The sequence below is a fragment of the Camelus dromedarius genome, chromosome 10, assembly GCF_036321535.1.
Source record: "Camelus dromedarius isolate mCamDro1 chromosome 10, mCamDro1.pat, whole genome shotgun sequence".
NCBI lineage: Eukaryota > Metazoa > Chordata > Mammalia > Artiodactyla > Camelidae > Camelus > Camelus dromedarius.
The window spans coordinates 60,311,461-60,328,587 of record NC_087445.1 but is presented as its reverse complement, the minus strand read 5'-3'; the positions used below and the strand labels follow the sequence as shown (position 1 = coordinate 60,328,587).

The window sequence follows — 17,127 nt, the reverse complement described above, 5'->3', positions numbered from 1 at the left end:
GTTTCACTCTTCGATCCTGCCAGTTCATCCAAGCCCCATAAGCCTCAGCAGATCCCTCCTGCCCTTGCACATACTCTGCCGCATCGCCCTCCTACCACCCGACTTTTGGTCAAATTTCTCATTGTACCCATCATAGATAGCGAGGTCGGATGCCCCTCTCAGACTTGGAGTCTTTCCAAAGTGCCCATGTCTTTCACATCACATCTCCCAAACTGTGCAACAGAGTAAGCCCTGAGTAATTACGCTGGAATAAATTTTCTCTGGAAACTTGGATGGCAGCCCGGTGCTGAACCCAACAACTTTAAAATGTTCAGATGGCAAAAACGGACTTAGCTATTGTGTTGGACATCATGGTGTTATTTTAATGTCCTTGACATGTAATTGTTCTTTCCACAAACAACCAGCGCCAAGTATGTGATAGGCTGGGAAGAGAAGGGCTGTGAAGAAAACCTTAGAGATGTTACCGCCTTCCCAGCCGGCTCTCACGCAGCACCCCTCCTGAACTGCTCTTGCGCCCCCAAGTGGGCTCCCTGGGGCCTTCCCCGGCACATGCGCGGACCCCGGCGAAGGGAGGGGCGGTCCCTTTCGGCACACTCGATTGGCCAGGCCTGCCTACGTGCGTGGGCGGGGCCACGGCCGGAGCTGACCTGCCCTCAGGCAATGTGCCCGCAGGGGGCGTGGCCTGCAGGAGGTCTGGGGCGGGCTGTGAGGGGGTGGCTGCTTCCGGGGAAGCCGCCCCGCCCCCACGTGGGCCCCGGGGAGACTAAAGCGCGCGACTGCGGTGGCGGGAGCGGCGGCTCGGATTCCTTAGGGAGATAGGTGAGTAGGGGGCCGGACTCGGCGAGATGGCGGACTGGGAGGCGAGGACTGTGGCACCAAGAGCCTTGTGTCTCCAGATCCAGGTTGTGCTGTACGGCAGAAGTGCTCGCGGTGCACCCGGGGACGGAGTCACTGTGGGACCCCTAATTGGGGTCTTAGAGGTAGATTGTCCTACTGCGGCGGGGTCGGGATCTCTGCATGGCTGTAGCCCTGGGAGGCCCGGGTCTGGGCTCCCAGTCTCCTCTCTGGGGTCCATTTCCTTGGAGATCGCGGGGGCAGTCTCCATCAGTGCAGAGCCCGAGGTGCCTCGCAGGATGGGGGAGGGAGGTGCAAACAATAATAGCCACTCTGTGCTTGGCTTGTAAGTACATTACATGCATTGGCCCATTCAGTCTTACAACAGCCCATTGAGGTCCGTTTAAGTCCTTATTTACGAGATGAGGAAACTGAGGTCACACAGCTGGAAAGTTACAGAACCAGGATTTGAACCCACATCTACAGACTCCCAAACTCACAGGCTTAACCATCATGCTTCCAGCTGCTGCCAGGTCTAGGTTGCCCTTTTACCTCCTCCCTCCCCTACCCACATCACCCAGAGCTCTTCAGGAGCCCAACTCTGCTGAGAAGCAGCTTTGAAATCTGTACTTAAAGTTATCAAGGGGTAATGGTGGGCACTGAGGACTTCACTGCTGGATATCTGGATTCTAGCCCCAGATCTGCCACTGACCCCCCTATGTGATCTTGGACCAGAGTCTGCCCTTCTCGAGCTCAGTTTCACTATCATTTCAATGATGTAATCAGACAACTTTAAGAACCCTCTTAATCAATATTCTAGGAGTTTGTGAAACTGGCAAATTCTCCTTACTGCTCCAAATGTCTAATCCCAGAGGAGACTGGGCTCTTCAAAGCCAAGTCAGGGCCTGGGTCTCATTCTTCTCTTTAATCCCTGTTTCTAGCACTGGGGCAGGCCCAGAGTGGATATTCAGGAAATGTGGGTTGAATAAACAGGCAGCCTATCGGTCCCTTTTTAGAACTACCTGACAGTCGCTATCCTGGGTGCTGCTGGGGCTTTGGATTTCTCAGCCCTGGCCACCTTCTACCTAGCTGGCCCTCCTGACTGCCTCCCCTGCTGGTGGCAGAGCCTGCCATAGCTGGCAGCAGCTCCTAGCCCGCTGTGCCAAAACCACAGCCTCTGGAATCCGGTGGTGCACAACATGGGGAGTAGGGGCAGGTTCTGGTCCTACAGCTCTTCTCAGCCCCTCCAGAATGTAGCTCTCAGGGCCCAACTTAGGTTACTCCCAAATTGAGAATGTTACCTTCACAGTCAATCTGAAAATTTTCTTATCCCTCAGTGTCTCCTCTTCCATGAAGTCATCCATCCTCGACTCCCAGAGACACAGGTCCCTCCCATATCACCTGGTCCACCCCTCTACTGTAGCATCTGTGTGGTGATTGTATCTCCTCCATCACATAAACTGCTGGAAGGCAGGGGCCCCACCTCAGATATCTTGGAACACTCTGTGGCCCATACTGGTTTGAGTGAAAGTTCTTCCTTCTGGGTGTGGTGCAGAAGACACAGCTGTGATGGCACACCAGGAGATCGACTTCCAGCTCCCTTCTACTCCTAACAGTAGTAGAAGTAGCTCCAGTTTTACTGTGTGGCTGCTTTTCCAGGCACGTCCCTCTTTCCTATCTCTGATCTTCTCTACAGCTTTGCGAGTTTGGTAGTATCATTCCTATTTTATGGATTATGAAATGAAGACTCTGTAACCTTGCCCATAGTCACACACACAGCACAGATCAGCCCTGGGACTGTTTGACCCTGAAACATTGTTCTTTCTGCTTTGCCTGATACAGCCTTCCAGTTAACTAACCTGTTCTGAATCCCATGATGGCTTGCCCTTGTCTTCAGTGTGGAGTAACAGGATTTAAGCTGTGGCTTCCAGGCTCCCTTGATTTGGGAGAAGTACCACTCCCCAGTATGCGAAAATCTTCCAATCTGTGAGGGACTTTTTACAAAGCAAAACTTCCACCTGGATTTGACTCTGCAAGGAGAGAAGCACCTCTGTTGCTCTGTTTTATTCCACAGATATTTATTAAGCACATGTTGTAACATAATGACTATGCATTGGTGCAGGTAACAGGGCACTTGAGGAGAAGCCAAGAGACCCAAGATCAAGCCTAGCTCTATACCTGAGTCATTGTGGATGTCAAACAGCTCCTGTTGCCTTTCTGTTCCCTTCTTTCCACATCAGAATGTAAGGGATTAAACAAGCTCGGTGATTTTTAACTTTTTAATTTTTTCAGCTCTCTTACCCATTTCTCAAATTTCACTGAATCCTAAAATTAAAAAAACAGATACAAGTGGACCGCCCTAGTAAGTCCCCCCTCTCACCACTCTCACCCTCCTCCCTTGACCCATACCCCCAAGCCCCTAGTCTCTGTGTGAATTGGACTGCAAGGCCCCTGGGCAGCCCTGCCCTGTTGCTTCCGATAAGCAGAAGGCATTTATTTGCTCCTCAGCCTTCTGAAGTAGATGCTGAGTTGAGGCTACTGGAATGCAGCTTTAGATTCCAGAAGCCAGGGGCCTGCTGCTACAAAGGTTGTTTTCTGGGAAAGGAGTCAGAGACATAAAAACCTAGCTTCAAAACATGATATGACTCTGCAGAATGACATTGAGCAAGTCACTTAACCTCTCTGAGCCTCTGTTTCCTTATCACTAAAATTAGAACAACTCCCAGCAATTAAATGAGATTTTATATATATATAAAGTACCTAGTGCAGTGCCTGGCACGTAACATTCACTCAGTATATTTTTCTCTGGTATCCTCCATCTCTCCAGCCCCAAGGCAGAGAGAGTATAGGTAGATAGCTGCCTACTGAATCAAGTGTTTTTCAATAGTGTTGGGTACATTAGGTAAAACCCTGCAGTCACTCTAACACAAACTCAAATTCTGGCTCAGTCACTAACTGGCTGCGTGATCTTGGGCAAGTGACTTAACCTAGGCTGGGCTAGACCTGAAAGCAGAATGTTGCACAGAATGGGCACTCAGGACTTTGTATCTGCTGGATGATTGCTCATATGGGGGTTGGGACATCTTTGGGGAGGCCTGGCTTGCCCCTGGGTCAGATGATGTGCTGGCCCAGGGGACTGGTGGTAGGGTGGAGCCCGTGTGGCTCCTGATAACCCCAAGCCTGCCCAGGAGGAGGATCAGACAAGATAGGCCCCTGAGCTGGCTGGGAGGGAGCCAAAGTGGCCTGGGAGACTGGGAGGTGGGAGAGAGGAAGGCATCATCAATGTACTAAAGGACCCTCCCCAACACCAGGCCCAGAGAGTGTACAGCCTCGGATAAGTCCCTGCCTCTCTCTGGACTTGAGGTTCCATTCATAAAGGGAGAGATCTGTGGCTCTGTTTTTTTTCCCTTACTTGGCTATTAGGCACCTCCAAAAGGAAGTGTCTGAAATGGAGCTCTCCACCTCCTCTCCAAGCTTGGCTCCCCACCGCCCTCTTCCTGCCTGTCCCTGTCTCTGTTGCCCTCAGGGTCAAGCAAGCTAGAGCATCGGCCCCTAGAGACTGCCTCTTGGCCGCCTTTTGACGGCCCCTCCTTCTCTGCCCCTCTGAACCCACAGCCTCTGTCCTCTGCTTCTAGTCTGCTCTACTCAGGCTGCAAAAATTATCTTCCTAAAGCCAGGCTTTGACCAGGCCACTCCCCTGCCTCCTGCTCAGAAATCTTCCTAGTCCTCAGTCTGCCCTCCTTCCACCACCTCAGCCCCTCCCCTCCAAACATACACCCTCCATTGCCTCCAGTCCTCAGAACAGTCCACAGCCCAGCCTCTTTCCCCACCCTGGCCCCTTTCTTCCCTTCCTAAGGGAACGCTCTCGCCTTTCCCTTTGCCAAGCTGAACACCCGCATCCTGCAAAACCTAGTTCAAGTCTTATCTCCTTCCAACAAGCTTCTCCTGCCTCCTGACTCACATTGGAAGCCGTGGTTCATTCATAGTAGGCTCCACCTCTTCAAGATGCACTTGGTCAGCCCAACCTCCCAGGACTGCAGTGCCAACTCGATGAGAAATCATATGTGCGAGTGCCCAGCGTGGCCTGGCACATAGTAGGTACTCAAGAAACAAATGTTAATGCCCCAGCTTCCTCCAGTCTTACATCCCTTACTTGGAGTTTAGGGCACCTTGTACTTGTACTTCATGTAATTACCTGTTGACTGGGTGGCAGACAGCTGTGGGGGAGGCAAAAATGAACTAACTCTGGACCTTGCCCTGCAGAAGCTCTGCCTACTGAGACAAGATAAGCTAGGTCCACAGAGAACTGTTATGTAAGAGAGATTGTGATCTGGGCAAGAAGAGTTGCTGCCGTGCCAGAGGAAGGAGGGGCCGTCTGGGGGAGAACCCGGGAGGGTTTGGGGGTGGGGAGGTTGTGGGAAGACAGCCAGAAGGTGGCCAAGTGTGGCTGGTGTTTGAGGAGCAGCGGAAGGTCTCAGGCTGGAAAAGACAGCTTCCGTGGCTACTCCACAGGGGGTCTGTCTGTCTGTCTGTCGGGCAAGATGCTCTTTAATCCTCTTAGTGTCCTGCCCGACAAGAAGTCCGTGAACCAGGGGGTTAACAGTGCTTTTCTTTAGAGGTAGGATTACGGAAGAGTTTTCTCTTTGCTTATCTGTGCTTTTCTAAAAGTTCTGCCTTGCACATGACATTGTTCATGGAATAAACAAAGGTTAAGTAGTGGCTTGATCAGGGCTTCTCATACTAATTTCCAGTCCATCCCAGACTGATTCTTTGATAAAATACAGTGAATTTACTAGAGACATGTTGTTTTAAAAAAGAGAGACCATATAAAATACGAACCCAGATTTTATATTATTAAGAGTCAAATCGCTCTGAAATTCAGTTTCTGAACGCCTACTTTCCTTTGTCTACTTGGTGTAGACAGGCAGGGATTAGTGAACCATACGAGGAGTAGCACTGGGGCAGGGAGCAGGGGAGGCAGGAATCTGGAAGAGCCTGGGGGTATGTGACCATCTCCTGGTGCCAGGGGCCATGTCTCATGCACCTGCCATCACTCCCACAGAGTTGAGCACTCAGACCCCCCAGAAACCGTCCATTCCAACCAGCAGGCTGCCCTGTGCCCCCCTGCCCACCATGCAGCCCCAGTCAGTCCTGCACAGCGGCTACTTCCACCCACTGCTTCGGACCTGGCAGACAGCCGCCACCACCCTCAGTGCCTCCAACCTCATCTACCCCATCTTTGTCACGTGAGTCCCCAAGTGAGCCAGGTCTCTGGTCTGCAGGGGGTGGGTTGGGTCTGTGGGAGTGGGCAGGTGTCTGTGTGGTTGTGGGTGGTAAAGTGGGCTGCCAGCTGGGAGCTCAAGGTACTGGAAGTAGCCTACTGGGTTAAGGACAGCCATCTTAGGGAAAAAACAAACCTTGGAAGAAATAGTCCTTCCACTTGGAAAATAAAAATAACCCTTGCCTGTCATCCTGAGTTTTTGCAATAGAGCAGAAGCTGAGAAGATGTTCTGTAGATTGTAAAGTGCTGTGTACATGTAAGAGGGGACAGTCATGACCATTCATAACAGCAACAGCTGACACTTAAACTGAGGACTTAACTGTGTCCCAGCTACTACTGTACTGTGCCAAGCACCTACGTATATTACCTCATTCACTCCTGACAGTATTCATATGAGAAAAATACGGAGATTATCCCTTAGAATGTCATCTCCACAAGGGCAGGGGTTTTTGTCTGTTTTGTTCACGGTTGTATCGCCAGAGCCTAGAACAGTACCTGGCACACAATAAGTGCTCAGTAAATAGTTGTCAAGAGAATGAATGAATCCACCCAGCATACAGATGAAGGGCCTGAGACTCAAAAAAAATTCCATTTGGCCAAGGTCACCCAGTCAGTAAGTGGCTGAGATAGCAAGCAAGGACCTTCTGACTTGAGAGTCCAAGTTCATAACCACTTGACTCCTTCCTCCGAGTACTGTTCTTGTAGTACAGTTGCTTGTTGTCACTGCTATTCTTGTTGTTCCTATTATTATTTCAGGCCCTGGGCTTGGCCAGGCAGGGGAACCAGACCCGGGATCCCATCCTCCTCCCACCACCTCTACTTCCATATTCCTTCCCAGCTTCCCAAGCATCCCTCCTAGTCACCCCCTCACCACTGGCCCTTCCCACAGCTACCAATCCATAGCCCATCCCCCACTCTTGCAGGGATGTTCCTGATGATAAACAGCCTATCGCCAGCCTCCCAGGAGTGGCCAGGTAGGAGACCTGGAGGGGAGGGCAGGGTTATGATGGAGGGAGCAATTTCACAGGTGGAGGTGCCAGGAAGCAGAAGCAGCCCCAGGAGGTAGACGATCCGGAGAGGACAACTTCAGTTCAGAAGGGTTTTCTCAGGGTCAGAGTTGTTTCACAACAGAAGAGGCAGCCTCGTACAGTAATGAGCTACCCACCACCAGAGGCATCATAGCAGAAGAAAGCTAAACCTCAGAAGGGAGTTCAAAAACAGAACCTTGAAAGGGCCTTCCACACCTGAATCCCATAGCTCTGCTATGTGGGGCCTCAGTTTTCCAGTCTATACTGTGGGGCTTGAGCCCTCCTGGTGCCTGTGCAATTTGGCTCTTAACAGAGGCACAGGCCAGAGGGGTGGGAGGGACCCTTGCCTGGGACCTGCCTCACTTTAGCCCCTCCACGCAGGTATGGTGTGAACCGGCTAGGAGAGATGCTGAAGCCCCTGGTGGAGGAGGGCCTGCGCTGTGTCCTGATCTTTGGTGTCCCCAGCAGAGTCCCCAAGGTGAAGAACCAGAGGAGGGGACCAGAGGGAAAGGGAAGGGGAGGACGGGTGAGGCTTAGCTGAATTTCCACACTGACCACACCCTCGCTCCGGCCTTGTGCTGGCCCTGGGGCCACCGGTGAATGGCCATGGCCCTTGCCCTTCAAACACCAGCCATGTAGGGTCAGGAAGCTAAGGAGGGCCGTGGCTCCCTGAACGGGCAAGTCAGGTCCCCTCTGCAAAATGCGAACAGTCCTCAATGTGCCTCCTTGTCCAGGGACGGTGGTGGTGATAAAAGGAGGGCTGGGGCTGCGCTCTGATGGCTGGCCACGTGCCTCCCAACAGCTTCACGTGACCAACACACCACTTTGTCCACCCGCCACTAGGATGAGCGGGGCTCTGCAGCCGACTCTGAGGACTCCCCAACTATCGAGGCGATCCGTCTGTTGCGCAAGAACTTCCCCAGCCTCCTGGTGGCCTGTGATGTCTGCCTGTGCCCCTACACCTCCCACGGTCACTGCGGTGAGCTCCCTCCTTCCGCCAGCCCTGCCGTCCCCCTGAACTCCCACTGCAGTGGGGACGGGCCAAGGCCTGAGATGCTCCCCCAAACCCAGCCATCTGTCCCGCAGGGCTTCTGAGTGAGAATGGCTCATTCCAAGCCGAGGAGAGCCGCCAGCGGCTGGCGGAGGTGGCACTGGCCTATGCCAAGGCAGGTGAGTGAACCACCGTCAGGGATGTGCATCTCTGGGTCGGGGAGGTGGCAGAGCGAGTGGGATGGTCCCAGAGTTCTGAAGGCCACCCTCTGCCGTTCAGGGTGTCAGGTGATAGCCCCGTCGGACATGATGGATGGACGTGTGGAAGCCATCAAGGAGGCTCTGATGGCACATGGATTCGGCAACAGGGTAAGTGCAGGGAGAGACAAGGGGAGGTGAGAGAGCCTGGACCAGACTTGCACCTCTAGCTGTACCTGAGATGGGGAAATCAAAGCCTGGAGCTCCAATGGGGCTAGACACAGGCCTCTATTTCCAGCCTGGGTCCTTTCTCTCCCTGTCCTTCACCGTGGGACACCTGGAAAGGGCTGGCTGAGCCTCGACACCTACTGTCTCCCCGTAGGTATCAGTGATGAGCTATAGTGCCAAATTTGCTTCCTGTTTCTATGGACCTTTCCGGTGAGTGGGGACAGATAGGGTTCTGCCATTGAATCTCTGACCCGATAGCCCAAAGCTGGAGCCCACCCTGGTGCCTCTGCTTCCCAGGGACGCGGCTCAGTCAAGCCCAGCTTTTGGAGATCGCCGCTGCTACCAACTGCCGCCCGGAGCTCGAGGCCTGGCCCTCCGCGCAGTGGTGAGTGACCAGAGCTTTAGCCCCACCCAGCCTGTCCCCCTCTCACCTCACCTCCCGGGCACTGCCCACACCATACCTCATACCTTAGGACCGGGATGTTCGGGAAGGAGCCGACATGCTTATGGTGAAGCCAGGAATCCCCTACCTGGACATCGTGCGGGAGGTAAAGAACAAGGTGAGCACAGGGCAGAGGCCACAGAGGGGAGATGACAGTGTGTCCACAGATTCTGGGACCTTGGATCGAGGGACTGCAGAATCCCAGAGTTGGAAGCGATCTGCCCCAGAACGGGAACCCTCCCTTCCCCCTCCCTGTCCCTGCCTGTGGCCCTGTGCACCAGGGCTTGCGGGAGTCTTGGAACAGCTCTGCTTTAATGGCTCAAGAATGGGCCAAGCTGCCAGTATCACGCTCAGGGTGTGGGGCTCAAGACGGTCACACATGGGGCAGGGAGGAAGGGACACTCCCTGAGGCACATCCACCTTCCACTTCAACTTGTCTGTCCCCACTGCTTCTCTGCAGCACCCTGAGCTCCCTCTTGCTGTGTACCACGTTTCTGGAGAGTTTGCCATGCTTTGGCACGGAGCCCAGGCTGGGGCGTTTGATCTCAAGGTTGCCGTGCTGGAGGTCATGACCGCCTTGCGCAGAGCAGGTAAGCAGACAGGGGTGGGGTTTTCTGACATGTGCCACAGGGACCAACAAGCACTTTGCCCTAATAGGGAATCAAAGTCATGAGACAGCCTAAGGTCTTCTGCCTGGAAATACCAGTGATCTAAACAGACAGGTTGAGGAAGCGATGTGAAACTGGGGAACAGAATATGGAACAGTGAAGCAAGCGGAGTCCCCTGTTGCTTTTCGATTTTGAGACCTTGGCCAAGCCGCTCCAACCTCAGTGTCCTCGTCTCTAAACTAGGGATAAGATGGTTGTCAAGATGGTGAAATGAAGGGGAGGGTATAGCTCAGTGGTAGAGTGCCTGCCTAGCATGCAGAAGGTCCTGAGTTTGATCCCCAGTACCTCCATTAAAAAAGATAAATAAACTAAAGTACCTAATTACCCCCCCAAAAAAAGATGAAATAAGATGATGCATGTAACTGGCATATGCTTATGACTCATAAATGGGAGATGGTTTTGTTGGTTAAGCACACAGCTTGGGGAGGAAACACAGCTTACAGTTTCCCCCACTGTGCGGTTTTATACATTGGCAAACTGAGGCCCAGTATAAAATGCCTTCCCCCCAGGTCACACAGGGTACAGGGCTCAGATTGACCGGAACTGAGCTCAGTCTTAGGCTGGGACACCCAGGGCTGTGCCTCTTTCACAGTAGCCTTCTTACCTCCCTGACCCTCGTCTCCCAGAAGGTATTCCCAGAGCTGATGCCTGGCCCCTCCCCGGCTTCCTGTTTCCCTCCCGACACAGGTGCCGACATCATCATCACCTACTACACGCCTCAGCTACTGCAGTGGCTGAAGGAGTGATGGAGAAAGTATGCAAGACCCAAGAACTAGAGCTTCTAAAATTCCCAGGTCTTGGAGAAGTGAAAACCAAAGTAAATGCTGCTTTTAGAACTGTGCGATCGTGCCCTCTTCCTGCTTACATGCTGGCAGGCACCCAGAAGCCCTGGGTGGTTGCTGCCAGCGTGCCAAATCTTCCCACTCGCAGCCACATCCTCAAGGGCTCTCCTAAGCCTCCCCTTCTCTCCCCTGGGTCAGCCATGAGGCTCACCTCTGCCACCCCGGCTTCTTCCTCTGGCGTGGCCTCAGCTTGAAAGCCACCATGAGTCACAGGCATCGGCTTGGTGGGGCTTGGGAGAAGAGCTTGGCGCAATAAGGGAAAAGGAGGGCAGTTAGATCTTGGACCCTAAGAAGCTCTGGGAAGTTCAAAGCCTCTGGCAGCAGAGCTGGGCACACTGGGACCGAGGCCTAGATTGACATGCTGGGTTTAGGGTTCAGATTTGCTTTGATTCCTCTGGAAGGCAGTTCCCACATAGGCCAATGATTTCCAGGCTGCCTGAGATCTGTTTTACTCTGAGCCATAAACCCAGAGAAAAATTACTCATTAATGAGCAGAGAAGACTTATTCATTAACAGGCAGAAATGCTGCCTAAGGATCAGAATTCAGAAGCAGAGAGAGAGTTTGTGACTGTTGGAGATGCCACCACCAAAAAGGCTTTGAGTGAAGAGCTATTTTTTGAGATCATCTGCTCTGTGCCCAGGCACAGTGCTGGGTCCTGGGGATATAGCAGGACAGACCTCAGCTTGTCTGCATGGAATCAACACAAGGAGAACGGGGGGCGACAGACAACAAGAAAACAGACAAATAAAGCAGTTACAAGTCTAATAGTGCTTTGAGGGAAAGAAAGGATCTGAGACAGAGTAACAGATGTTGGGCCTTTCTTAAGAAGCCCTCCATGGGGCTGAGGGACAAGGAAAGACCCTTCCGGAAAGCAGAGGGAAGCAGACGCCAGAAGCCCCAAGAATGACACAGAGTGTGCAGGACCCTGCGGTGGGAGGAGCTTGGCAGGGCTGCAGGGAGCAGGATGAGGAAGGCGAGGTGGGCGACAGTCCTGGAGGTTGGAAAGGTAGATCCTGCACCTTTTAGGAGGCTTGGGTTTTACCTTGCATCTGATAGAGAGCTATCTGAAGGATTTTAACCAGGAGTTGTATGTGTTCCAATTTCCCACATTCTGCTGTTCTGAAAACACCGGAGGCGCAAGTCAGAAAAGGCCTGGGTGGGAGGCTGTTGCAGAGCCTCGGGAGCAATGACAGTGGCCTGGACCAGGGTGGTGGCAGTGGAGAGAAGGAAGCAGAATGTATTCAGGATACATTCTGGAGACACAATTAGCAGATTCTGCTGATGCTTTCACACTGGGGGAGAATGCGGGAGGGGATGGGAGGAAACGGGGTTGCCTTTGTGGTTGAACTGGTTGAGTGGTTTCAGTTTATTCTGAGGGTCACACAGTGTAATGTTTCCCCCTAATAAAACTAAGGAGGGGCCAGTTTGCAAATCCACTTGCCTGTCTGCAAAGTGACAGAATTCCAGCTCTCTAGCCAAAGCAAGATTAATTTGGATTTTAAAGCAGTACAACCTGTTTTAAAATTTAGAATTATTTGAGTCAGAGGCAGCTCTGCTCTGACTCCTGGTAGTCCTCCCCCAGGGCTGTGGCCAGCCTAACTGAAGACCTGATCTTATTCCTCAGCCTTTGGGAGGTAGCCAGCCAAAACTGGGACTTGAAGAGTCATCTGGAGGCCCAGAGCATTAATGGGAGATGAACCACTGGTGGGCCTCAGGACTTGGACCACACCAGAACCTCCTGCCACCTTAGTTTCTGGGCTTCCTGACCCCTGGTCCCTAAGCTCATTTCTGGTTAGTGTGGAAGGGAACATTCTTCAACACCATCCCACACTCATCATCACCAAGCAAATATAGGGCCTGGCTATGTTCTAGGCACAAGGAGATGGGAGACAGACACTGCCCTTTAGATACAAACAGTCCAGGAAGCAAACAACTTTGTGTATCCAGAGTCCCAAGGAGTCAGCATTGAGCACAACAATGATAAATCTTCCAGAAGAGAACCAAGAGACAGACATGTTACCAATGATATGGTAACAGGTGCTGTGAAGGTCACTAGGGCCTGACCTGGTTTGAAGGATCAGAAAAGGCTTCCCTGAGGTTCTGGCATTTAAACCTAGACCTGGAGAATGAGCAACCAAGCTAAGACAGGTTCAGGGAAGAGCCTTCCAGGGAGGGAGCCCCATGGCTAAAGTGAGCTGGAAGGTGGGTGTGACTGGCACTCAGAGAAGGGGTGGGGGAGGCCTGAACCAAGTGGAGAAAGACCAGAACCAAACCATGCAGGGGCTCAAGAGCCATGTTTAAGGAAGATGGAGAGCCTTTTCATTATTCCCAGAGAAAGGGAAGCCATTTGAAAGCCTTTAGCCAGGGGAATGACTCACTCTGATTTGCATTTTATAAAAGCATTTCTACAGCCCAGGGGCAGAGTACAGAAGAGAAGTGTGGCCTGGACTGAGTGGTGACATGGGATGGAGTAGGGAATTGATTTAGGAAGTAGATTAGATGTCAAGGATGACCTTGGCTTGAGCTCCTGGGTGGCTGAAAGGCTATTTACTGAGACAAGAAAGCTTGGAAGGGGGTCAGGATGGAAGGGGAATGCTAAATTTAGCTTGGGTTTGCAATGAGGAAGCTCTATCTAGAGAGTTTCTATTGACTCTCCCAAGGCTGGTCAACAAGTTTGTGGCAGAACAGGATAGCAAACCCCCATCACCGCAAACAGCAGAGCTGGAACTTGAACTCGCATAACCCAGCTCCAAGGCCTCGACCCTTACTCACTGTGCCATACCGCTTCCCGGTAAATGATAACAAAATTACTGGTGTAACATGATGCTGTTACTAGCTCCAGTAATAGGGCAGACCAAGAGGCTGAGCTGCCTTCAGGCATCATGGTCCTAGTGAGCGGCATTCTCTGGAGTCAGGACTTGTCACCTGAGGTACCAGCCTTCTCTCTGCTCCAGCCCCTCCTATGTTTTGTCTCTAAAGGCAATAACGGCCAGGCAGGCAGCTGGAGGGGTTTGGATAATCCTGGGGGATCTGGTTCCTCCACAGTTCCCATCTCCTGTTGGGTGCCCTGCTCTTGCTAGTAGTAATTCTATCCTTGGGCAGAGAACTCAGCCTTCACAATCAGCAAGGCATATTATTCTCAGATCTAGCATCTGGTGAGCACTAAGGGCCCCTCTCAACAAGATTTGATTTTCTTCTTTCCCTCTTAGATGTCCAGCTTAGACCCTAATTTGTCTTCTTCCTAAAGGCCACAACAAATAGCCAACACATTCCATCATCCGCACCTTTTGCTTTACTAAAATCCCTAAAACTACAACCTCAGTGGGCATATGGTTGCAGGTCCCAAAAAACAACAGGCATTTTAACCAGACACTGGATTACCAATTTCCTAACTAGGGAAGGGGGAATCTGGACCTGTTCCATGCTCCATATGGACTCTGTCAATTCCACATATTAGGGCCCATGACCTGCAGCACCCCACAGTCTGCACTGTTCTGGGTACTCCTGGTTACAAGTGACAGAAACCCAATTCAATAGCAAAAAAAGGAAATAACTGGTTTTCACAGCTGGATTGTGGTAAGGTCAAGTGTGGCTGGATTTAGGGTCAAAGATTCTCACAGAGACCTCTGTCCCTTCCCAGCTCTCATGTAGGTTTGCCTTGGCTTTATTCTAGGGTGGGATTTTGCCACTTGACAGCAACATGACCCTTAGACAATTATAAATCCTTAAGATATATAATTCCAGAGAAAGGCAGATAATTACTAAACCATTATTCACATATTAAATCTATAGAGGTTTCTGATTGGCCCTGCTCAGGTCACATGACCAGCCTCTTGGTTCGGTCATTGTAAACAACAGCATGGGAGATGTGGCACCATGATTGGTGAGGTCTCCCTCACACAGAAGGCTGGTGGGATCTCAGAGATTATGCACCAGTGGTCATCCTCTCTGCCTAGAATGCTTTCACTCCAAATCTGTATGGCTGTCTCCTTTTCAATTGTTAAGATCTTGGTTTAAGTGTCACTTTCTTAAAGAAACCTGCCCTGACACCCAATTTGAAGTCATTCCCCAGTCACCCTGTATTAGGATTCAAGTTCAGTGCTCTAAGCCAAAATAACGATAGCTTCAGATGGAAATGTTTCTAAGTTGTCCAGGCGATGTCAGTTACATGGTATGAGGGTCAGGGCTCCTGCCTTGTTCTACCATCCTCAGCATATCTCAGCTTCACCTCGTGATCACAGGTGGTGGGTGGGTCCAGTTCCACCATCAGGCCCTTTCTTCAGTCCTCAGAAAGAGGAGATGGGCAAGTGGAGGGCAAGACGCCTTTTTATAAGGGCACAACTCAAACGTTGCATACATCCCTCTGCCCTTGTCTGAACTTAATCACATGGGCACACCTAGTTGTGTAAGGGAGGCTGGAAAATACAGTCAGGTGGGGCAGCTGCATGCTCAACTGAAACTCAGGTTCAGTTACTAAGGAAGATGAAGAGAAGAGATGGGGGCAAACGGCCATCCCCACCACATGGAGTTTCTTGTAATCACGGAAACAGTGCTCAGGATATCAAAGTAAAGAGCTTCTTATGGTCCATCTAGTTAACACTCTAATTTTATAGACAGGAGGCAGACTCAGAGGGGACTTGTCCAAATTTACACAAGCCAGTGGCAGACCATCGCTGGACTCAGGCCTCTTAACTCCAAGCCCAGTGCTCAAAACTAGGGAAGGGATTGCTTTTAGAGGGACTTTATCTTTTTATGTATTACCTTTTATGTATGACCTCAGCTTCAAGTACATTTTTATATTCATGTATTATATCTAACAAGGATATAGTCTTGTTACTTGTGTAAATTAAATGAAAACTTAGCCAATACATATATGAAAAAGGCCAATACAATGGAGAAATTCTAATTAAAACTACGAGATACCACCATACATCCATCAGAATGCCTAAAATTTTAAAAAGAGAGACAGTCCCAACTGTCGCAAATGTGGAGCAAGGGGAACTCTCAGACATGACTGGTATAACCACTTCAGAAAAACGGGCCCCATCTATTGAAACTGGACATCGGCATACCTGGGCTAAGTGATTCCACATCAAAGGATTTACCCAACAGAAATGTGTGCACACGTCACCAAGACATGTTCAGGAATGTCCATAGCAACATTTTCTAATATTTGTAATAACCAAAAACTAGAGATAACCCAAATGTCCATCAACAATAAAATGTGGTATGTTCATATCATGGGATATCACAGGTAGGAGAATGAATGACCTACAGCTACTCATAGCAACAAATAAATCTTACAAGTAAAATTTTGAGCAAAGGAAGCAAGTTCAGAACAAGTATAACCATGCAGTAAGAAGTCAAGGTAGTGACTCCCCTTTGTGGGGTAAGTGACAGAGACAGGACAGGAGCTCCAGGGTCTGGAGATGTTCTTTTTCTTGGTCATAGGTATGTTCCCTTTGTAAGACTTCAAGGACTTGTACACTTCTTTGCACTTTCCTCTATGTATGACATATCTTTTTAAAAGTTAACTGAAAAAAATAAGTAAATGAAATTTTAAAGAGACATGTGTGTCTCATATGCCCAGCGTGGATTTACTTAGTGCTTTTGGATGAGACTCTCAAGAAAAAAAGCCCTCATGTGAGAAACTTGGCTTCTCAAAGAGAAATATTGACAAAATTCATTCATGCACAAAAATATGCCTTGGGCTTTGATGGAAATAAAAATCATTTGGGTGATCATATACTCCCTGCTGAAATGACCAGTTCTGAGCTGCTAAAGTGGCCTATTAAAAAAAAAACAAAAGACTGTGAATATGTCAGTTCACAATTTCTCGTTCTCCTTAAGTGCCACCCTTGAGAATTGTATGACTGTGGCAATTGAATTATGGGGATAAAAAACCCTGAAAAAAATTAAAATCCACAAAATCCATACAGAATAAAAGAAGGATTTAATCACATATGGGATGGCAGCTGCTGGCTTACTCCTGAATATGGAAGGTTAAATATGAAAGCCCCCTTAGGTTGGGAACAACAAAACCATACCCATTCTCACTGGCCAAACTCTACTAGACAATGTGGGTGGACTCCTTTAGAATGATGTGATCACCTCATATTCTTAAAAGCCAGTGATTGGTTGGCTACCAACAGGCTTGAGAGGCCTAATTTGTCTGGATGGCTCCAACTGGAACCCATGTGGCACCAACCTTTGGCCCTGGCTGGATAGGAAGGTACACACTGGGATTCCCTTGGGCCCAAGGCCATAAATATGCTACCCTGCCAAAAACACTTACTGCCAACCTGCCTTACTTCAATTCCTGATGGAGCCATTCTGTTTTCAAATGGTATGATCACTTGCCAAACTTCTTTGTCCCCAATATTGGGTTGGAAAGCGTAGCTTTACATGTAGAAGCACTGGCTAAGTTTACCCAAAAAGCCCTAAATGACAGCCAACGAGGCCTGTCTCTTTTAAACTCTTTTAAAGTTCAGCTAATGAGAAAGGCAGTTTTATAAAATTGAATGGCCTCAGATATCCTACTGGCCTCACAAGGAGGAACTTGTGCTGTAATTCACACCACGTGCTGTACATTCATATCTGATGAATCAGGTAACA

General features: G+C 50.3%; 1 protein-coding gene across 3 annotated transcripts; it reads left to right on the top strand.

Annotated features, from left to right (window-relative positions):
• Positions 1-678: 678 nt before the first annotated feature.
• On the top strand, positions 679-10,510 carry ALAD (aminolevulinate dehydratase). 3 transcript variants are annotated; one of them, XM_031450237.2, is made up of 13 exons: positions 722-819; positions 897-980; positions 5,897-6,080; positions 7,039-7,089; positions 7,525-7,621; positions 7,987-8,122; positions 8,230-8,313; positions 8,414-8,502; positions 8,714-8,769; positions 8,857-8,944; positions 9,033-9,119; positions 9,462-9,591; positions 10,357-10,510. In XM_031450237.2, exons 3-13 carry the CDS (start codon positions 5,968-5,970, stop codon positions 10,413-10,415), a joined length of 990 nt encoding a protein of 329 aa, XP_031306097.1. In that variant the 5' UTR covers positions 722-819; positions 897-980; positions 5,897-5,967; the 3' UTR covers positions 10,416-10,510. The 3 variants fall into 3 exon arrangements, with proteins under 3 accessions (XP_031306096.1, XP_031306099.1, XP_031306097.1); XM_031450236.2 differs by lacking the exon at positions 897-980 and having other exon boundaries at positions 679-819; XM_031450239.2 differs by lacking the exons at positions 897-980; positions 7,039-7,089 and having other exon boundaries at positions 679-819.
• The last annotated feature ends 6,617 nt before the right edge of the window (positions 10,511-17,127 follow it).

What these genes read in the sequence shown, in the direction of transcription:
- ALAD (XM_031450236.2), top strand. Translation starts at nt 5,968, where the DNA reads ATGCAGCCCCAGTCAGTCCTGCACAGCGGCTACTTCCACCCACTGCTT. An exon ending in CACCTCCCACGGTCACTGCG is followed by an intron (nt 8,123 to 8,229) that starts GTGAGCTCCCTC and finishes TCTGTCCCGCAG; the next exon opens with GGCTTCTGAGTGAGAATGGC. An exon ending in GACCGCCTTGCGCAGAGCAG is followed by an intron (nt 9,592 to 10,356) that starts GTAAGCAGACAG and finishes CTCCCGACACAG; the next exon opens with GTGCCGACATCATCATCACC.